This window comes from Mizuhopecten yessoensis, unplaced genomic scaffold, assembly GCF_002113885.1.
Source record: "Mizuhopecten yessoensis strain PY_sf001 unplaced genomic scaffold, ASM211388v2 scaffold523, whole genome shotgun sequence".
Taxonomy (NCBI): Eukaryota; Metazoa; Mollusca; class Bivalvia; order Pectinida; family Pectinidae; genus Mizuhopecten; species Mizuhopecten yessoensis.
In genome coordinates, this window is record NW_018403589.1 from 1,205,753 (window position 1) to 1,229,526 (window position 23,774).

A 23,774-nucleotide genomic window follows, 5' to 3' on the forward strand; every position below is an offset into this window, starting at 1 on the left:
TTTTTTTGGAAATATTTATTTGTACAGGCATTACCTCCCTTTGCCCATATTTCAAACCTTAAAAAAGAAATAGGTATTGCCTGCCCCCTTTGTCAATAATCAATTCATCTGAAACCATCAAAACAATATTGTTGACTAATAGTGTAAATATTGACTTATAAGTTCATCAAAATACAATCACATGTCAGTTAGTTATTGTGTGGAAGTTTCTGACCAATCAGAGCTCAGCATACTTATCAATTATGTGCTGATTTTGCTCAGCTTCAAACATGGCCTTAACTGTTGCAAAATATAAATACTGACAAAGTTTTATCTGACTCAGATCACATTTGACCAAGTAAATGTGCGAAAGCTGTCGACAAATCAGAAGGCACTACGCCGATACATTATGCATGGATTTTCTCAACTTAGAACTTAACCTTATATACTTACCAAGTTTCATCAAAATGGAAGGATAGAATGATATTTAAGCAAGTTTTCTTGCAGAAACCAAACTGTGGATGGACAGGCATATCCATATGCATTCCCTAATGGATATCATATTATACCCTGACAAAATCTTTGGTTTGACGACAAATAAAACATCTTCAATAAGCACGTTTGAAATCATTGTCCCGTGTATTTGTTTAAGGTGACCTATAAACATGATATTTATGGGATATTATTTTACAGAATGAACCCAATCATTTGTTCTTAATTGTTTTTATCTGCAAAATATATATTATGTACAATTGATATTTTAAAGGGCAAGGATATGTGATCAACATTTCACAAATACTTGATATCATTGACAATAAAATTGTCAACAATAAGGAAGATTGACTCATACTTGCCAACTCTCCCAATTTTGGACGGAGACTCCCAATTTTACAGACCCCTAATTTTAATATTTTCAACCAGTGAATTTGCTTAATTATTCCTTGTTTAGAGATCCAATGATGTGAATTTAAAGTGCTATTTCTTCCCCAGGGGGTATATATACACATGCTTGTAAATGTTTCTGCTTTTGAGCATGCAGAATCTACCCCCATGGAAATATTGAAATGTTGGCAGGTATGGTTCAAGGCTCTCAATCACCTTTCCATCTTGTTAACAGCCTCGTTGTCAACTATACCAATTTACCTGAAGAACGGCTGGGTGTTGTGTACGATGCCTTCGTTTGTTTTATCATTGGCATTAGTGAAGAGAGTGGACCAGTCCGGAGCCAGAGTGGATTCGTCGACGGCAAATCCATGGTTCTGTGTGGTGATGAAACACCTTGTCGCTCTCGGGTGGTCATATTTACAGGGCTGGTTATGGCCCCTGTTTCCATACCTATAAAACAAAGAGCCATTTAGATTGATACAGATATCTACACGTTACATGTTATATAAATAGAAATCAGGTGTAAAGAACCAACCTCCAATAAGTGTTGAGGAATGTTTATCAGGAAAATACCTAGTGGTATACAGAAGCCATCTTAATATAAAGCAAACTTGTGCAAGAAGAAAAGCAACTCCTGAGGTTTTCCTAACTACACTGGTACTGACTCGACTTTACCTGCTAGGCAAGCCGTCATCACAGAGGACAGAAATTAGTCCGTACCAATACAGTTTTGGAAACCTGTAGCCTGTTCCACATAGCACAACGTTCCAGTTGTGCTGGTATAATCGATGTGATTCGCGAAATGGGATGTGACGTTCTGCTAGAATGAGCCAGTCCGCCAGGAATGTCTCATTTAGGGGTACCAAGTCTGATCCAATATAGAGGCCAGTAAAAAGTTTTTCACCTCAGATTTACGGGAGATTTTATACTGGTCTACGTATATATAGGATCTTACATGAGTTTCCATTTCATATGAGATTTATGAAACGAGTCTAAGAATTTTTCAATTTAGCGAGCCTCTGGCTCATTAGAAATGAAAACGAGTGTATTCGTAATATTGATTCATGTAAAACGACAATTTTCATGCAAGCTTGAAATGTTAAAAGCTGTCATTTTGACTCCAGTGCATAAGTCTGTAAAGTCATGTACTTGTTGTCCTAGGCATGATGTCACATTAGAAACAACTGAAACTTACAACTGTAGTTGACCTTTAGAACAAATCTGTCATACTTACTCCAAACAAGAGGCCCATGGGCCTTAACGGTCACCTGAGTCCTACAGTATTTATTTTTGATGTTGAAATATGTACCAATTTGAGTAAAAAATAGTTAAGTATAATGGCAGCCAAATTGTATTTCTGATTGACCCGAAAAATAACAACACTTTGTCAGGACCATGATTCGATCATTCCTACAAAGTTTCAGTTCAATCGGCCAAGTAGAACTTTACTTTAAGTTTGAAATAGTTTTTCAAAATGGCGGTCGTGGTGGCCATATTGGATTTCTGATTGACCCGAAAAATAACAACACTTTGTCAGGACCATAAGTTGATCATTCCTACTAACTTTCAGTTCAATCGGCCCAGCAGAACTTGACTTTAAGTTTGAAATGTAAAATGTTAACGGACGACGGATGATGGACGACGACGGACGAAGACGGATAGCAATAGGTCACTTGAGCTAAAGCTCAGGTGACCTAAAAATGCTCACCCTGTATATAATATGTGTATGCTCCCTTTTATAGAATGCTCAGATGTATAAACACATGATATATTCTACAGAAATTGTTGAGAAAATAATCTTACTTAGATACTGTTTTATATCTTTACAGAAAGGAGAAGAGACTTATAGGATTAGATGAATTTAACCAGAGTTGAAACAGGGTCAAGGAAACCAGCAAGTTCATTCATTGATCAGAACAAATTACGGTTGTCATTGGAAACACAAGGACGCTGTAATGATATTGAGGATTACAGAAAACTAAGGGCTCTATGTAGAGACGTCAATATTGAAAACACACACGTTAACAGCCACAAGGTGTCGTCAGCTGCAAAAACCATGCCATCGAAAAAACGGAAAGTGACACGACCGAAGAGATTCGATCCAAATGAATTTGTTTTGGCGAAAAAGGTTAAAAGAAATCCGAAAACGAATGATCACACTGTGTGCCCAGTAGAGGCAGGTACAGCAGCAGACAGGAGCCCTACATTCTCTTCCCACAGAGAAAACGCTACAGAATCCAAGAGTTATGATTTCGGAAATGAGGCAACATCATCTGAAATAATCAAATCACCAGACTTTGGCGACAAACCTATCAACAAATGTACACCACTAACAACACACAAAACCAAAAACAGATCTTCTATTTCCTCCACAGACCAACACGGTGTGCGGGAAACAAACATGGAGTACCCAGACAACCATTCCACAGATAGCATGAGCGACGACCTCGACAACATGTCAGACAAAAGTATAAAATCAGAGGAGGCTGACGATCAAAATGATGTCATAGATGAATGGAGCATCTTTTGGTCATCAGAGGTCGACCAGTCTGACCTAAACAAAATGGACCATGAACAGAACAATGGTACTTCAAACGAAAATACCAACTTTATGTCAACAGCGCGTGACAGCTTACCGCACACTACCAAACATCTAGATGATCTGTCAAGTGAAGCATCATTCAATTCAGAGCATTCCACCGAAGATTTGGAAGAATTTTCAGATGAATTTTCCTTCACACAGGAACATTCCACCCAAGATTTAGAAGAACTTTCAAATGAACTTCCTATCAAGCGAAAAAAATCAAACAGTGATTTAGAGGATGTTTCAAGTGAGTTATCCTATGAAACAGCCAAGAAAAGAGCATACCTTAATTCCAGTGCCAAAGGAACTCCAGAAGAAAATATTGAAACCAAGAATGAATACCCTGCATCCTTTACCATAATGCTAAATAAGTCAGAATGGAAGACAATTAAACCAAAGAAAAATGACGCATATCGAAAACTACGCTCCTCCTGGACAGACCTTTTCTCTGAGAAAATGGCAAATATTGATGTACCCTGTGTACTTCAGTTTTTCTACAACCGGATAAAAAGACTTGACAGCAGGAAATTCAATGCCAGGTATTTCCACGGGAAAGCCAAGTGTAAGTTTGAAACATGCACATGGTATACATTTGAGATAGCAGAAAAACCAGCGAAGGTTTCAAAGAATGGAGTGACAATCAAGGTTACAAGACATGGCGAGGTTAAACATCCACGCCACCAAACCAAGAGGAGACAACTCCGTGGAGAGAGACGAGAACTATACAAGCAGCAACTCCAGAGGGAGGGAGCCTCTAATCTTCATTACAAATTGCTTGCTGATCTCCGTGAGTCTCAGCATGCTGGGGGGAATCACACTATCCCCTCCAACAAGGCTGTGTTACGACAAGCCAAATACGAAATGAAGAAAAAGGAGTATCTCCACACGGACGAATGGACAGAAGTCGTAATGACCAGACAGATCCTACAAGACTTAGACCAGGACAGCAAGAGTATGCCAGGCTACATCCAATTTCTGTCCTATCAGCCCTTCATCACTATCAGCTTCACTGAGAGACAGCTTCAGATCTTCAGGAATCAGAAAAAGTTGGGCAGAGGTGTGCTTTATTTAGATGCCACTGGGTCATTGGTGAAAAAACAGTCAGGTTCTGATAAACCTGTGTATTACTACGCTGCTGTGGTGAAAAACAACAAACCAAACGAACCATCAATGCCAATTGCAGAAATGTTTAGCAACGAGCACACAACAGCAATCACATCGCTGTTCCTGGGGAAGTTGAAGCAGGAGCTTATGGCCTTTGGTTCCTCGTGGCCCATTGTCCAGCCAAGAAGGATTGAAGTGGACTTCTCTTGGTCACTCATTAACTCTGTACTAGTCGTCTGTAACCAGGAAAACATCACTGCCTATCTCTCCCGTGCATGGGAAATAGCGACAGAACCAAAGAAAGATACCAAATTTACAAAGATCCATTTGTGTTCCGCTCACCTGATCAAACGAGTGCGGGATCGACTAAGTCATACGACCTCAGACAAAGGTCTCGCTGACTTTTGTGCATTCGCCTTTGCTCTGCTACAAAATTCCTTTGAACTGGGACAAGCCAAATCAATTTATGTCTCATTATGCACTGTTCTTGGATCAGAATATGAAACAAAATCAGTGAAGGATGCCATTGCCAAAATTGAGAAGCAGATCGCGGAGCAGACAGAAGAGAGGGAAACTTCAGTACATTTATGCCCACAGGAAGTGGAGTGTGACTTTCAACAAGAAAAATCGACATCAACAATCAAAGCGTTGTCTCCCTTTACCAAGTTCTTCGCCAGCATGAAAAGCAATATCCCACCTGATGCAGGATACAGCTTAAAAGTAAAGAACAAATATCATAACAAGCAAGCTCTGACAGTGCTAGAATCCTACCTCCACCTCTACCCTTTGTGGAGTGGGCTGCTGCTGACAAATGAAAATCATAACAATGGGAAGCCTGTCACACGGGACACAAATTGTTGTGTAGAAAACTGGTTCCGAATTGTAAAACAGGACATTTTGAATAAAAAGCAGCGCCAGCGACCTGGACCAGTCCTTAGAGAACTTCATAAGAACATTCGGGGACGCTCCAGAGAATACCAAAGCAGTATGGAATCAAAGATATTACCTGACCTGAATCAGGTCACGGTAGAATCCGAAACCGTCAGGCAGGATCACATAGAGATGTCTCAGGAACAATGGAGACCGGTGACAAAATCAAAAACAAGCAAGTTTTACACCCCACCAAAACAAATACCTGGGCCTACACCTGATGCAGGAGAGGACAAAAAGCCAAAGCGAGGACAAAAAAGATCTCGCTTGTCTTTACGACAAGGAGGCAATGCAGATTTTGTTAACAGCCACAGGATAGAAAGTAAAACCAACGATAGCTGGATAAACTCTCTATTACAGGCAATGAAAGGGTGGCTTCCTACCCCCATAGGAGGTAGGCTTATTGTACAAATATAAAGTTAAAGGGTGGCTGCCTACCCCCATATGAGGTTGGTTTATTGTACAAATATGTAACTATAGGGTGGCTGTCTACCCCAATAGGATGGAGGTTTATTGTACAAATACGTAACTATAGGGTGGCTTCCAACCCCGAGAGGAGGTAGGTTTATTGTACAAATACATAGTTATAGGGTGGCTGTCTACCCCCATAGGAGGTAGGCTTATTGTACAAATACGTAACTATAGGGTGGCTGTCTACCCCCATATGAGGTAGGTTTATTGTACAAATATAAAGTTAAAGGGTGGCTGCCTACCCCAATAGGATGGAGGTTTATTGTACAAATACATAGTTATATGGTGGCTGCCTACCCCCATAGGAGGTAGGTTTATTGTACAAATATAAAGTTAAAGGGTGGCTGCCTACCCCAATAGGATGGAGGTTTATTGTACAAATACATAGTTATAGGGTGGCTGCCTACCCCCATAGGAGGTAGGTTTATTGTACAAATACATAGTTATAGGGTGGCTTCCAACCCCCAGAGGAGGTTGGTTTATTGTACAAATACGTAACTATAGGGTGGCTGTCTACCCCCATAGGAGGTAGGTTTAATGTACAAATATTAAGTTAAAGGGTGGCTGCCTACCCCCATAGGAGGTAGGATTATTGTACAAATACATAGTTCAAGATTGGCTGCCGGCCTCAATATATAGAAGGTTACTGTGAGCAAATAGTCTATAGCTATCCAGCACTGCACAAGACAGTTCAAAATATTATAATGGCAATAAATCAATTTTAGTCCATGTGCATATCAGGATATATACACTCTATCTATATTTACTTCATTTCCTTATAGAGAGCAGCAACAAAGAACTTAACCAGTTTCTGAAGAAGCTGACTCAGCTGACTGACACTTCAACAGTAAATCCAGTGGAATTAATTGTGAGTATAACTAACACTGTCCAAGCCTACAGACAACCAGATTGTACAGCCAGTTAACATTTTATTACAAGCTGTACCTACTCTTTTCCAATTCCATATCTGAAGAGTATTTTGAACCTGCATAGCATTCAAGAAATCCTTAAAACAGAGTAACACTGTACCAATGCTCAATACCATCCTTTACAGAGGGAACTACAGACATCACCCGAGTTTAGCAATATGGAGTTTGGTGAAGAAAGTAACCCTGTCAGATTCTTACATTACTTCCTGCAGAGAATGCACAAGGCTGACCTATTCCAACCGATATGTATACAGAAGGAGCTGGAATGTCTGTTATGTAGCACTGTAAGTATTATGTCCTTTTTAAAATCCTCATATTATACACCACCAAGGGGCTATAACTCCAAATAACTCATCACCAAAGGGCCATAACTTGATTATTTACACTTGAATCATAGTGAATATTGAATTTGTACAGCGTTTAGTGTTGTGAAGTTTAAAGTTAATCAGTTAATAAAAGTTAAACGGTATTGAGCCGAAATAAGCCACTTTGATTGGGGAAAATGTTTTACAGATTAAAAGGACTATATAAGGTCAGATGAAAGAGGGTATTGAAATTTTCTGTCAACAACATTGAATTTATTTACATCAAACTTAAGATTTATCTAAATGATATTTTGTTCCTTTGATTTCTCAGACCGATTCCCCTGTGCCGGAGAAGGTTTCTACCCTAATGGTGAATCTGACCGCTCCATCAATACAGATGTGTATCAATGACTACTTCAAACCGACAACACCGGGCATACAACAGTCAGTAGTATTTTAATATCATTATACAAATTCAATACTGACTATCAATCTAGCTTACCAGAGCTATAACTAAATTATATGATTATTATACATTGTAATAATAAGGAGGGCTGGTAAGAGACATAATTTGTACCATTTTAAATCTAGTGAAAATCTTGTAATCTGACTGGTCGAGACAAATTGTTCATGTTTCACTGTCACATACCGGTATGTTTAATATTGAATCAAATGAGGGTTTTTTTCAACGACCTAGCAATGTGCAACAATGCAAATAGTGACCAGGCAAAGATGCGAGTACGGTTGGTCTCAGCTGCCATGTTGACTTTTGGGTGACAAGTGATACCTTCGGGTGACCCTAGGCACTGTCACACTCTTACGAATGTAGTACTCTTAACAATGTAATAAACAATAGTTGATTTCCATAGGGAAAAAAGATAAATGATATAGCAATTGTCACTCTTCCAAAGAAGCAAGGATATAACTTGAATTTGTCGTTGACTATTGCCCTTGACAAAGGCCAGAAGGCTGAAAATATTGAAATTTAGAATGAAAATTGCTATTTACAATATTAACGGTCTTTTCCATGTTGTTAAATGTGGAACATTTTTTTCAGGCGATGTCCGAAATGTCAAGCACTCACAAACCACCATCAGAAGCGGTCAGTTCTAGAGGCTTCAGATGTGCTGGTCATCATTCTCAAGCGATTTACAGAGTCCCCTCGCAAACATCTAGCTTCTGTGACAATAGAAAAGTACCTCTTTTCAAATTCCACACATTCACTTGAAAATCAATTTAGTCCACTGAAAGAATTGGTGAATGTCTGTAAGACAGGAATGCTGGGGCTCCAAAGTACATTTGTGTCATTATTTGACAAATTTCTTGAAATAATAAATTGACCATGACCTTGAAACCCTGAAATACAGACTCTTTCTGAAACAGTTTTAAAAGAAAAGTGTTAATTGATTTGGTTTTTTTGTTATAAAATTTACTTGTTCGTACATCAGTACTTGTTGGAACACAGTTATCTCCCCGTGACCCCTTTATTTTTAAATCTAAAAATAACTGGTTGGAACACAGTTATCTCCCCTTCACCCCTTTATTTCTACATCTGATAATAACTGGTTGAAACAGTTATCTCCTCTTATCACTTTATCTGTACATCTGACAAGAACGGGTTGGAACACAGTTATAGTTGTTTCCCCTTGACCCCTTTATCTGTACATCTCACAATAACTGATTTGAACACAATTATCTCCCCTTCACCCATTTATTTGAACATTTGACAATAACTGGTTGGAACACAATTATCTCCCCCCTCACCCCTTTATTTGTACATTTGACAATAACTGGATGGAACACAATTATCTCCCCCTCACCCATTTATTTGTACATTTGACAATAACTGTTTGGAACAGTTATCTCCCCTTCACCCTTTTTTTTTTACATCTGACAATAACTGATTTGAACACAGTTATCTCCCCTTCACCCCTTTATTTGTACATTTGAAAATAACTGGTTGGAACACAGTTATCTCCCCTTCACCCCTTTATTTGTACATTTGACAATAACTGGTTGGAACACAGTTATCTACCCTTCACCCCTTTATTTGTACATCTGACAATAACTGATTTGAACAGTTATCTCCTCTTCACCCATTTATTTGTAAACTTGACAATAACTGGTTGGAACACATCTCCCCTTCGCCCCTTTATTTGTACATCTGACAATAACTCATTGGAACACAGTTATCTCCTCTTCACCCCTTTTATTTTTACATCTGACAATAACTGATTTGAACACAGTTAACTCCCCTTCACCCATTTATTTGTTCATTTGACAATAACTGGTTGGAACAGTTATCTCCCCATGACCCCTTTATTTGTACATCTGACAATAACTGGTTGGAACACAGTTAACTCCTTTTCAACCCTTTATTTGTACATCTGACAATAACTAGTTCGAACACAGTTATCTCCCCTTCACCCCTTTTATTTTACATTTGACAATAACTGGTTGGAACACAGTTATCTCCCCTTCACCCCTTTATTTTTACATCTGACAATAACTGATTTGAACATAGTTAACTCCCCTTCACCCATTTATTTGTACATATGACAATAACTGGTTGAAACACAGTTATCTCCCCTTCACCTTACATTTGACAATAACTGGTTGGAACACAGTTATCTACCCTTCACCCCTTTATTTGCACATCTGACAATAACTGGTTGGAACACAGTTAACTCCTCTTCCCTCATTTATTTGTTAATTTGACAATAACTGGTTGGAACACAGTTATCTCCCCTTGACCCCTTTATTTGTACATTTGACAATAACTGTTTGGAACAGTTATCTCCCCTTCACCCTTTTTTTTACGTCTGACAATAACTGATTTGAACACAGTTATCTCCCCTTCACCCATTTATTTATACATTTGTCAATAACTGGTTGGAACAGTTATCTCCCCTTGACCCCTTTATTTGTACATCTGACAAAATCTGGTTGATACACAGTTATCTCCCCTTCACTCCTTTATTTGTACATCTGATAATAACTGGTTGGAACAGTTATCTCTCCTTGACCCCTTTATTTGTACATCTGATAATAACTGATTGGAACACGGTTATTGGACCCTATTTTTTACCTTGTAGAGAGATCAGTTTGAGAACTATGGCGAACAACACCTGTGATTATGATCTCCAATCAATTCAGGTATACAACTTGGCTTTACAAGAATCAAAATGTCAGCATTACTGGATATGATATCAATATCAAAACCTTTATGTTTCTCTTTACTCATAGATCAGTTAATGATAATTTTGAAATCCTTACTACACTTCAAAACAGTTAAACTTTTACCTTTGAAAATATGGGCAGTTTATTATGAGCATACCATATGAATTATTTTTAATTTTTCTAAAAAGTTCATTTTAATTCTTTTAATGTAAGAGACAAAACAAACGTTGCTAGGTCTCCAGCTACTAATACTTATTACTAAAAGATATCGGATGCACTTTTTTACAGTTGCATCATGGGAAATCTGTATATGGTGGACACTGTGAGTTTTTTATTTTTTATTTTTATTTTTTTCATAAAACAGAATAAAAATAATAATGCTTTATAATATTCTATAAAATGATGGCATCAAATAAGAGAGACAGGACAGATTTGACAGGGAATGTGGAAAGGATGGTGCAAGTTCAACAGACCGTTTCAAAAGGAAGATTTATCACGTACAGGGAATGAATGTTTAGCAATAGATGGTATGATGAAATAGAGAAATTTTCATCATAAAAAATGTATATGAAATGAACGTTTAGCAATTTTACATGGTTCATACAAACTTTTTCAAACAAAATTCAAGGACTTTTCAAGGACTTTTCAAGGCAATTCTTAAATAAAATATTAGGTCCTTGTATATACAAAATTTGAATCTTCAGTCTATGACTACAGACAACATAACAAATATATAAATTCAGATGTTTTAATAATGCTTTCGTTTGTGTTCTCTAGATCAACAGTCCTTTAGAGCATTTACTTTCTCTTCAGAGTTGGTAGAGCTTTTGCACTATTCAACTTATTCTTTTGCACTCTTGCGAAGAGAATTACGAATGGGACAAGTGGGTAAGATTACCTTGTCTCCACCCTCAGGGTAAACACATCTGCCGATTTTTACAGCAGTTGTTGGTCCTGTTGGGACTGCTTTAAGTTTTTTTCCAAGATCGTTAATATCCTCCTCCAATTCAGTCCAATTCAGTTTTCTCAACTTTCATGCTAAGTAATGTTTGTTTTTAAATATGACACCCTGAGCGTGTTGATGTTTCACACGTTTTGCGACTTTTCAATGCTGACTCTCCCATTCAACGAACAGTGAGCTTTAAAACGGTCACATTTAACTTCCCTAGCCCAGTTAAGTCACCTCCCACTTCCTGTTGTATACACAACGATTACTACGTAATTATGATCATGACTCGCCCACGTGGAATCAACAGACGGATGTATATATACACTTAGCATTAAGTTTGCAAAAATTAACGATTTTGTTATTTATATGAGACGCAATAAATATTTGAAATAGTTGAATTTGTAATAAACAAGGCCTTTCAAGGCCCTTTAGCTAAATTCAAGGAGTTTCAAGGCCAAAAAACGTTTTCAAGGACTTTCAAAGGCCCCTCTTTAAATTCAAGTGCTTTCAAGGCTGTGCGAACCATGCAATAGATGGCATCAAGTTTCAGAGACGGAAAAACGAAAACATTGTCACGTATAGGAGATGTATGTTTAGCAATAGATGGCGTCACGTTTCAGAGATAAAAGACAGTTTCATCACATATTGGAGATGTATGTTTAGCAATAGATGGCATCACGTTCAAGATATAAAATGCGTAAGAAATGAACGTTTAGCAGAAGACAATGTAAAGGTTTAGAGAAGATTTTTTTTTATAATAAAAACTTTTTGTAGTTATAATAATAATAATTGGAGGTTCTTATATACCGCTTTATCACAACCTAGTTCGTAGGTCGTCTCAAAGCAGTTCACAAATTATTATCCGTGGTTATGGGGCCTTTGTAACCAGCCAATACCTTTCTCAACTCCCTGGGGAGCATACAGCCGGAGCTGCCATTTCGACGCTAACAGCTTGCATTCAACAATTTTAGCACTGCCCAACCACGTACTCATTTACAGCTGAGTAGACTGGAACAAGCGGAGTAAAGTATCTTGCTCAAAGATACAACACATTGCCCTGCCGTGGCGCGAACCCGCAACCCTTCAATCACGAGCCCGGCGTCCTACCACTGGACTACCATGCCTCCTCCGTAGTCATAAAATCTGATAGATTTCTTTTTAAATCAAGCTCTTTTCCAGATTTTAATTCTTTAATTTTTCATCAGTTTTATAATAATATATGTATTGATTTAAAAAATCTTGATTTAATTATTCAACAGTAGGAGTACAATTATATGAAGTTGTTTGACAGTCTTTATAAAACATTTCCATTAGAGGTGTAAAAGGAACTTCAAAACATTATTAAAAAAGTTGTACGCTCATGTGAATTTCACATCAAAAATTGGTATACAGATATTTCGTTAAAATTTATGTTGTTTTAATGTTTTCTAAATAATCTCATTATAAATGTGCAGCTTTTTATACAGACTTTTAGTAGCTGTACAGTTGTTCTATATATATATCTGTAAGTTGTTTGGCTATTTTATTTAATCTTTTAGTAGTTGTACAGTTGAATTTTTATATAATCTTTCAGTTGTTTTTATAAATATATCAGTTTTTATAAAATCTGAAGTCAAAAGTTTGACATTTTGATATAAAATCTTTATGTTATTTTAAAGGTGTGTTTTTCATAATATCTTTAATTATTTTTTATAAAATCTCTATGTTGATGTAGTTTTTATAAAATTGTTAAGTAGTTGTACAGCTAGATTGTATATGTAATGTTCCAGTTTGTTTTACATAAAATTCTTGACTGAGTTGCAATTACTAAAATGGAAATATATTTATTGAGCTTCCGTTACTAACCATGGAATTTTCTGTTGAGTTTTAATTACTTAACAATTATTTTCTAATGCATTCCAACTACTTGAAATGGAGTTCTATGTTGAGCTTTAAATATTTAACAATAGTTTTCCTAATGAATGAGTTTTATTTAACAAAGAATTTTCTTTTGAGTCCCAATTAATTAACATTGAGTTTTGAGTTGAGTTCCAATAAATTAACATTGAGTTTTGTGTTGAGTCGAACTATTTAACATGGAGTTATTTTTTGAGTCCAATTAATTTGTGTTGAGTTAAATTTATCAAAATGGAGTTTTTTTTGTTGAGTTCCAATAATTTAACATGGAGTTTTCTTATGAGTCTGAAATCAATTAACATGAAGTTTTGTATTGAGTTCTAATTAATTAATATGGAGTTTTGAGTAAGTCCCAATTAGTTAATATGGAGTTTTGAGTATGTCCCAATTAATCAATATGGAGTTTTGAGTTAAGTCCCAATTAATTAATATGGAGTTTTGAGTAAGTCCCAATCAATTAATATGGAGTTTTGAGTAAGTCCCAATTAGTTAATATGGAGTTTTGAGTTAAGTCCCAATTAATTAATATGAAGTTTTGAGTATGTCCCAATTAGTTAATATGGAGTTTTGAGTTAAGTCCCAACTAATTAATATGGAGTTTTGAGTTAAGTCCCAATTAATTAATATTGAGTTTTGAGTAAGTCCCGATTCATCAATATGGAGTTTTGAGTAAGTCCAAATCAATTAATATTGATTTTTGAGTAAGTCCCAATTCATCAATATTGATTTTTGAGTAAGTACCAATTCATCAATATGGAGGTTTGAGTTAAGTCCCAATTCATCAATATTGAGTTTTGAGTAAGTACCGATTCATCAATATGGAGTTTTGAGTTTAGTCCCAATTAATTAATATGGATTTTTGAGTAAGTCCCAATCATGGATTTTTGAGTAAGTCCCAAGTCATCAATATGGAGTTTTGGGTTAAGTCCCAATTCATCAATATTGATTTTTGAGTAAGTACCAATTCATCAATATGGAGTTTTGGGTTAAGTCCCAATTCATCAATATGGAGTTATGAGTAAGTCCCAATTCATCAACATGGAGTTTTGAGTAAGTCCAAATCATGGAGTTTTGAGTAAGTCCCGATTGATCAATATGGAGTTTTGAGTAAGTCTCAATTCATCAATATGGAGTTTTGGGTTAAGTCCCAATTAATTAATAGTGATGTATGAGTAAGTCCGAATCAATTAATATGGAGTTTTGAGTTAAGTCCCAATTCATCAATATTGATTTTTGAGTAAGTACCAATTCATCAATATGGAGGTTTGAGTTAAGTCCCAATTCATCAATATGGGGTTTTGAGTAAGTCTCAAGTCATCAATATGGAGTTTTGTGTAAGTCCAAATCAATTAATATTGATTTTTGAGTAAGTCCAAATCACTTAATATTGATTTTTGAGTAAGTCCCAAGTCATCAATATGGAGTTTTGTGTAAGTCCAAATCAATTAATATTGATTTTTGAGTAAGTCCAAATCAATTAATATTGATTTTTGAGTAAGTACCAATTCATCAATATGGAGGTTTGAGTTAAGTCCCAATTCATCAATATGGAGTTTTGTGTAAGTCCAAATCAATTAATATTGATTTTTGAGTAAGTCCCAATCAATTAATATTGAGTTTTGAGTTAAGTCCCAATTCATCAATATGGAGTTATGAGTTAAGTCCCAATTAATTAATAGTGATGTTTGAGTAAGTCCGAATCAATTAATATGGAGTTTTGAGTAAGTCCCAATTCATCAATATGGAGTTTTGAGTTAAGTCCCAATTAATTAATATTGAGTTTTGAGTAAGTCCCAATTCATCAATATGGAGTTTTGAGTTAAGTCCCAATTAATTAATATTGAGTTTTTGGTTGAGTTTCTTTTACAGATACTTTACATGGAATTTTCAGCCGAGTTCCAATCACCTAACAATGAGTATCCTTGTTGAGTACAAATTGCTTGTCAAAGAGTTCATCAGGAAGGTGCAGCATGCTTTAAATGTTAAATACAATTATTTAAAATCTGTTTAATTTTTAGACACTGCAGCTAGTGTTACTTCCAAAGGAATGATCAGTTATGATGATGAAACAGTTACAGAGAAAGGACAGGACTTTCTTCAATCATCAGAAGCCCAGGTAGTTTAAATCCCATTTTTTTAACTGCTCTTACAAAATTTTGTAAATCAATATTTTGAAATCTATCATTACATTTATGAGAAACCTAAAATTTAGCTGGAAGACATGAATGTCCCCTTGCCCTTGTTAACAATGAATCTGTTGACAAAATAACATCACTGTTAACTATAAGTAGCAATACTGAGCTTGGCATCAACCTGGAGACCCTGATATACTAACTTGTCAGGCATTCTTATACTGGACCTTTGTATAAACTTAAATGAACAGCTGTTAGAAACGATGTTGGAAGAGTTATGACTTTGAATTGTAACACTACTGTAAAATCATAAATTTTCGTGGGACGTTAAATTTCGTTTATTTTGTGGATAACAAAAATCCACGAAATTTAATCCCCACGAAAACATAAATTTGGTATGATAATATAGGGGGAAATCAGAAATCATCGAAATATAATGTCCTTCAAACAGGCTAGTATATGAAAACCACGAAATTTTAACCCCACGAAAATAAATGATTCTACAGTATATGTCCAGGCCCCCTTTTACTGGGGGTTGAGGGGGTGGGATGGGGTAGGGGAGGGGAGGAGGTGGGGTGGTCATAGAAACAATTGTAACACATTTTTGGTACATCAGCTGTTAAGTTATTTTTGCTTTGTAGACAGGCTGCTATATGATGTTTTATAAAAGGACAGACACATCCAAGAAAACCTCCCAGGTATTGTTGGTTCTTTCACTCTTTGCATGTGACACGGAAGTACAATAACTTGTAAATTTATTTAACATTTTCTTGAATGCTAAATGTATAGATTTACCCATTTTATTAAATTCCTTAACATTGTTTACCCGTAACAGTTGTACTGAATTAAATATATCAGACTTTACAAGTATTGACACTGAAGTAAGAAATGGAATTCACAGGAATTTACAATAAATTGATGAAATTATTTTTTGTTGAAAATCTTCCATAATTGTTGCTAACTTGATTACAGCGCACGGGACGACGCGGGAGCAACAGAGCTACACGACCCCAACTGCTGCTCCGACAAGATGACATGAGGACTCTGGAGGCGAGGAGTTGGTTAAATGACCAGGTATTAGGCGTGTTTCTACAGGTTTTACAATTCATCTATCTTTCACTTTTTATAATGTCATAATCCGTAAATGATTTTTATGGGCGGATTGGTCGATTACCCTTCCACGCAGGCGGCCCGGGGTTCGATCCCCGAAGTCATCGTACGCATGGATACTGTAAAGCGCTTTAGAGTGGCTTATGTTAGCTAAATAGGGCGCTATATCAAATGTTGTATATCCTTATTAATTATTATTATTATTATCTATCCCGATATTACTTACTTAATATACATATATTGGAGTAAGGAGCCCAAGGTTAGTTGCTTGTCTAAATCCAATTAAGATAATCGCTTTCTGTATGTAACATTCCTGTTAGTGAGAACTTCAGGCATTATTAAAACTCTGGGGACTGTTGATGTTAAATCATGTCAGCTGTACTCAAAGCGTAGCTGAATTGAGTCATTTCGGTACATATATAACAACTATTGTACATACGTTTTCAGCGTAGCCGAAATCGACATCGATTTTATGGACATCACGTACACATTTTACACCTGTGTGTGCATACACTTCACTGGTCATTTGTCTGATGAAGGTGACCGTGTACATACGCTTCACTGGTCATTTGTCTGAGGAAGGTGACAGTGTACATATCGTACTAGTCATCGAAACGTCACATAGAAAATGTTATTGGTTGTGTAAAAAGAAATTCTCATAATCCATACTTACTAACCTGAAGAAAATGTTTAGAAATATGTACTCAAACAGTTACAGGTAAACATAAATCAAAACAACATTTTATTGTATAACAAATGTCTTTCTGACCTTGACTTTTGACTTTCAAGGCAACAAAATGTTGTTTATTTTTATTTATTTTTAAGTAGCAGGAATAACTCTGCCAATTTACTCCACAGGTAGTGAATGCTTATATGGCGACTTTGGAGGACAAATATCCAGTGTGGTGTTTAGATACATTCCTTCTGGAGGAAATTAAACGAACAGGAGTCGGTAACGTGTCACGAGAAATCAACACTACAGATATGGAGTTCCTGTTTATACCCTTACACCAACAGTCCCATTGGTCCCTCGTAGTAAGTATCTGGTCTATCTGTCGTAATGACAAGCATGACTTTATCACAAAAATTGTGTATCAACTTGTAAGGCAGTGTTCATAATAACTAGAACTGTAAGCCAAAGGCTAACTAATACCCCCGCTCCTATATAAACCAGGACTGTAAGCTAAAGGCTTACTTATGCAAATCAATATAGTCTCCTACCAGTAATGAGTTATGGTAATCACTATTTTATTAAAAACAAAAAACAAAAATAACAAAAAAATAAACAAGTATTTCGCACAAAGGGGCATAACTCCATCAAAAAGGGTTGAAATCCCAAATTAAAATGCCGGTGCACAACTACATAAGATACTGATCATTCATGAAAAGTTCCAATGAAATCCACCTGTTAGTTAAAGAGGAGTAACGCGGACAAGTATTTCGCAAAAAGGGCCATAACTCCATCAAAAGGGTCGAAATCCCAAATTAAAATGCCGCTGCACAACTTCATAAGATACTGATCATTCATGCAAAGTTTCAATGAAATCCACCTGTTAATTAAGGAGAAGTTTTCCGGACAAGTTACTGCGGACAACAGACAGGGTGATTCCAGTATACCCCCCTAACTTCGTTGTGGGGGTATAATAATTCCACAGGAGTGGATTTGTCGCCTGCACAACAGATATTCTATTTATAGTAATGGTGACCTTGACCTTTGACCTTCAGACCTGAAAAGCAATTCCAAGCAAGCACTATTGGTAAGAGAGCACTGGATGCAGTCTGAGCACGATCGACCTATAGAAACTCAAGTTATCGCACCGAAACAGATTTTCTATTTATAGTAAGTGACGTTAACCTTTAGACCTGAAAAGCAATCCCAAGCAAGCAGTTTTAGTAAGGAGCAACCAAAGGGAACTCAAGTTATCGCACAGAAATTTTGTTTCCGATGACGCAACGGACGACGACAACGACGACGAAGACATCGACAAAGTAATACCTATATGTTCCCTCACGTTGCAGGCGACACAAAAATCAGCTGAAGGAAGTTAAAGATAAATACTTGAGTTTTTAATCTAATAAAAGCTTTTAAAATATCATCTCTGATGAAATATGAAAAAAATATATAGATATATACAAATCCTCATTTGTACCAATACTTTGTATGTTAATTTAACAATTATTACTCATTGCTTCACTTTAAACTATTTTAAATATTTTGTCTGTAATAAATATAACCTATGTTTTGTACAGGTTGTTGATGTGAAGAAAGGGACCATATCCTACCTGGATCCACTTGGTCTTGTCAATGAAACAAACATGAAAACCATATCGTGAGTTAGATATCTTGTAATACAGTGGAATCTGTATTAAGCGACCACCCAAGGGAAATTAAAAACCGGTCGTTTAATAAAAGTGTTTGTTTAATAAAGTTTGACCATATTTTGTACACACTGTAACCGACTATATAACCAAACGACTCCTTATACAGACAACTGTAAACAGACCACCACCCCAAGCGCACGTACATGTACAGGTAGTTTAAAACAACATCGTTCAACAGATCAGGTGAATAACTTATCAATAGTCGAGTGATTATTATGACAGTAAACAAACAACTAAGAGTGTTTGAGAAGAATTGTCATTTCACTCAGAACAAACGATCGACGGAGACTTGTTGAAGTTCTCAACTTCCACGACTGTGTTTTCGGTAATGACCATGATTTAACTAATTTGTTACGAAAGATATCATTGTTGAAATGATAGCGGTTTCTGTATTGGTCCAACAGATGGGTTCACGTGTATTGTTCCTTTATTTTACAATGGAAACTGGAAAGAGAATCCAGTTAAAACAAGAGGTTCAGGGGCCTTAATATCGCACCTGGTATTTTATTTTCAATTTAAAACCATACAGGTTTCTCAAAGGAGTACAAGAAACAAAGTTGCAAGAAGAACTACATGTCACTCTATTTTGGTGGGTAAGACACCAAGAAAATGAGTTTCCATCTGATGTCCCAAGGAGGGGGGGGGGGGGGGGGGGTTCAAATCCCTTCATTTGTACAGAAGGGAAAATAATTCCCCTATTGGGCCACGCTCTTGTGCCCCTGGGGGGTGGGGCCACATCCTCCATTTATAGATATTAAATTCCCTTTGCCCAAAGATGCTCTAGAACAAGTTTAGTTAAAATCCCTTCATCAGTACAAAGGAGAAGGATCTTCAATGTTTTCCTCTATTTCTCCTAATGGGCCCCACTAATCTGCCACAAAGAAGGGGGCCCACACACCTCAGTTTATACAAAATTGATTCTTTTGTCCCTAAGCATGCTTAAGACTGCATTTGGTTTATATCCCTTCACTTGTATAGTAGGAGAAAACAAATCCTCTATTTCCCCTATTGGGCCCCGCCCCTCTGCCCCTAGAGGCGTCACGATTCACCGCGATGCACTTGTGCCGCGATTATTTATGTTCGATTTGATTCATGATATATTTTTCAGGATTTTCGATACGTCACCATCTGAATATTAGTGTATGCCGCTTTTGCCGAAACATCGGTGAGACGTCCAATTTCATTGGCTGATCTCTAAACCCTCAACCAATCGGCTGCGAGGATGCAATTTTCACAAAGCATTCATAACAAAATGGCAGACCGCCGTAAGGAAATTAAAATTTGTGATGCTCCAGCAAGCTTCAAATCAAAAGTATGGAAACACTGCGTGTTTCTGTGAATCGACGGCTTATTTATCTCATTTTGTTTATATTTTAAAATAAAGGTGTATCGAATCGAAATAATTGAATCGTGGTTCAAATATCGAGATACGTATCGAATCGTGGGTACAGCTCTACTCCCTTCATACAAACTTGAGGCTCCTATGTCCAAAGATGCTCTAGAACAAATTTGGTCAAAATCCTTCAATTGGTTTAGAAGAAGACTTTTAAAGATTTACTTTTTTCCCCCTATTTGGCCCCACCCCTTTGCTCCCAGGGGGACCATACCCTCCGATTATACAAAACTGAGAACCCTTTGGCCAATGATGCTCCAGACCAAATTTGGTCAAAATCCTCTGAGCCGTTAAGGACTTGTAGCGTTTTTAAGGGAAAAGTTGACGGATGACGGACGCTGCGCTAAAAATTGACCTAAATAAAGCCGACAGCATGTTGCTGAAAATGGACCTGTATTATTGTCGTTAGTACTTTGGTGTTGAGAGGTTCAGGGATGGTATGAAAGGTTTTTAATATTGATGAGGAATTGGAAACCATATGTGTGCTAACAAAAACATGTTTAGTGTGCAGTTTAGCTTATATTTAATGTTAATTTCGCACGAGAGTGCTGTCGTGAACATCTCTAGACAGACCCGATTTCAAGAATGAAAACCTGCCAGTGTACTTCATCCAATCAGATGGAGGAAATTGTAGGGTTAAAGGTTCCATTGCCTAGCAGGACACTCGTGCAATCAAAATGGTTTTGCTCAGCTGCGATAAATATCAGTCCGTATTTTCACTGCTAAATCAACAATATCCGCAGTTTGAAAAAATACTTTTTATTTGTTTCTGCACATCAATGAATTTATTATAAGTTTGGAAATTGGTTTTGTCAAATTTGTTCACTAAACTTGGTGAAAATATCGTAAAGTAACCGTTCGTAAAATGTGATGACGGTCGCAAATTTGGAGTTCCACAACTATTTCACACGACCGTTTAGTATATTTCGTCAAACAAGATCGCTAAAATGTATCAAATGTGGTCGTTTAACATAATGTTTGGGCCAGTATTGGGTGGTCGCTGCTCGCGTTAGTCAGATGGTCGCTTGATACAGTTAAATTACATAGTAAAAACAATCAGGAGGAAAGAAAAGTGGTCTCATAAAACAGATGGTCATTTAATACAGATGTCGCTTGAGCAGATTCGACTGTATATGAAATTGATTATAAATTCCTTTGCCAGTCTTGTAAGACATCTCCTGTCATCTGTCAAATGAAGCTTTGTTTCAATAATTCTCACAGATTTTAAGAATGATCTCAAAATGTGGAGTATATTGGAGTATGGTTTCAAACTAAGAAATACATAGATGGTGTATTATGATTATGTGGTATTTACAGTGACTACCTGAAGCAGGCCGGTCTTACACTAGTAAGGGACAAACACCTGGAACACTTCAAGGTAACAATCTTACTCGGCGGTGGTGGTGGTGGTGGTGGTGGTGGTGGTGGGNTTTGGGTTGCCTGCTCAGTCTTATTCTTGTAAATTTATAAGTGAATAATAAGAATTTTTGGTTAATAACTCATTAAGTAACAAACATGTGTAGAAAACTGGGCTTTAAATAACGAGGCCCAAATAATTCTACATCACCCGTTCTTGTATTCAACATATTTGAGTTACATATCAATTTGTGTAACTAAATCACTACAGTGTTCTTGCTAAATCTCGTTGCTAGTTGCTGACCTACTGATTAATTTTACCTTATACAAGTATGTGATATTTTCTTTTTTCCTTCAATATCCTGACATGTACACGAGTTTTATTTCACAATGCACTCATAATCACCCAAATACACAAAATGACCTTCCAAAATACAGATGAACCTGAGAGCCTTGTGTTTATATATTTATATTGATGGTATCTTAAAGATAATGACCTTGATAGTCTTATATTTCACTGCTCAGAAGTTCCCCACGCAAAAGAATACCTACGACTGTGGAGTGTACATCCTGGAATATGCACGCTGTATAGCCGCTCATCAACGGTGTACACAGGTAAATATACACTAGTACGAACTCTGTATATCCGCTCATCAACGGTGTACACAGGTAAATATATACAAGTACGAACGCTGTATAGTCGCTCATCAACGGTGTACACAGGTAAATAAACACAAGTACGAACGCTGTATAGCCGCTCGTCAACGGTGTACACAGGTAAATATACACAAGCACGAAAGCTGTATAGCCGCTCATCAACGGTGTACCCAGGTAAATATACACAAGTACGAACGCTGTATAGCGGCTCATCAAATGTGTACACAGGTAAATATACACAAGTACGAACACTGTATAGCCGCTAATCAACGGTGTAAAAAGGTTAATATAAACAAGTACGAACGCTGTATAGTCGCTCATCAACGGTGTACACAGGTAAATAAACACAAGTACGAACGCTGTATAGCCGCTCATAAACGGTGTACACAGGTAAATATACATAAGTACGAACGCTGTATAGCCGCTCATCAACCGACTGTGGAGTGTACATCCTGGAATATGCACGCTGTATAGCCGCTCATCAACGGTGTACCCAGGTAAATATACACAAGTACGAACGCTGTATAGCCTCACATCATCGGTGTACACAGGTAAATATACACAAGTACGACCGCTGTATAGCCGCTCATCAACGGTGTACACAGCTAAATATACACAAGTACGAACGCTGTATAGCGGCTCATCAACGGTGTACACAGGTAAATATATACAAGTACGAACGCTGTATAGTCGCTCATCAACGGTGTACACAGGTAAATATCCACAAGTACGAACGCTGTATAGCCGCTCATAAACGGTGTACACAGGTAAATATACATAAGTACGAACGCTGTATAGCCGCTCATCAACCGACTGTGGAGTGTACATCCTGGAATATGCACGCTGTATAGCCGCTCATCAACGGTGTACCCAGGTAAATATACACAAGTACGAACGCTGTATAGCGGCTCATCAAATGTGTACACAGGTAAATATACACAAGTACGACAGCTGAATAGCCTCTCATCAACGGTGTACACAGGTAAATATCCACAAGTACGAACGCTGTATAGCCGCTCATCCACGGTGTACACAGGTAAATATACACAAGTACTAACGCTGTATAGCCTCTCATCAACGGTGTACACAGGAAAATATACACAAGTACGAACGCTGTATAGCGGCTCATCAACGGTGTACACAGGTAAATATAAACAAGTACGAACGCTGTATAGCCGCTCAACAACGGTGTACAAATGTATATTAAAGTACGAATGCTGCGCTGATCACATGTTAATGATGTACACAGGTGAATGTATGTAACAGATGTCACTATTTTTTCAATTCGGCCCCTACAAGTAAACCCTTGGAACTCCGGTCCAACACTCTACAGGATGAGTTTAAGAGAATTCTCCCTTGCCGAGTCAGTAGGAAGTGGCTTGTATTTTACCAGGGTGACATATGTACATAAGTATAAATATACACAAGTACGAACGCTGTATAGCGGCTCATCAACGGTGTACACAGGTAAATATCCACAAGTCCGAACCCTGTATAGCCGTTCATCAACGGTGTACACAGGTAAATATAAA

At 37.1% G+C, this 23,774-nt stretch overlaps 2 protein-coding genes across 8 annotated transcripts in view; one reads left to right on the forward strand and one right to left on the reverse strand.

Annotated features, from left to right (window-relative positions):
* LOC110450403 (CAD protein-like) overlaps positions 1-23,774 on the reverse strand; it is a 128,913-nt gene that overhangs the window by 82,174 nt on the left and 22,965 nt on the right. For all 5 annotated transcript variants that reach the window (XM_021497899.1, XM_021497910.1, XM_021497892.1 and 2 more), the window contains one exon: positions 1,123-1,314. In XM_021497899.1, coding sequence (XP_021353574.1) covers positions 1,123-1,314 — 192 coding nt within the window. The remainder of the gene's footprint in view (positions 1-1,122; positions 1,315-23,774) is intronic.
* Positions 1-23,774, forward strand: part of LOC110450426 — a 56,435-nt gene that overhangs the window by 29,325 nt on the left and 3,336 nt on the right. For all 3 annotated transcript variants that reach the window (XM_021497960.1, XM_021497941.1, XM_021497950.1), the window contains 14 exons: positions 2,694-5,876; positions 6,736-6,821; positions 7,008-7,166; positions 7,519-7,631; positions 8,245-8,382; positions 10,283-10,343; positions 10,656-10,689; positions 15,231-15,328; positions 15,986-16,042; positions 16,317-16,418; positions 17,313-17,489; positions 18,705-18,784; positions 21,547-21,607; positions 22,111-22,200. In XM_021497960.1, the coding sequence (XP_021353635.1) occupies positions 2,720-5,876; positions 6,736-6,821; positions 7,008-7,166; positions 7,519-7,631; positions 8,245-8,382; positions 10,283-10,343; positions 10,656-10,689; positions 15,231-15,328; positions 15,986-16,042; positions 16,317-16,418; positions 17,313-17,489; positions 18,705-18,784; positions 21,547-21,607; positions 22,111-22,200 (4,413 nt within the window). In that variant the 5' untranslated portion in view covers positions 2,694-2,719. The remainder of the gene's footprint in view (positions 1-2,693; positions 5,877-6,735; positions 6,822-7,007; positions 7,167-7,518; positions 7,632-8,244; positions 8,383-10,282; positions 10,344-10,655; positions 10,690-15,230; positions 15,329-15,985; positions 16,043-16,316; positions 16,419-17,312; positions 17,490-18,704; positions 18,785-21,546; positions 21,608-22,110; positions 22,201-23,774) is intronic.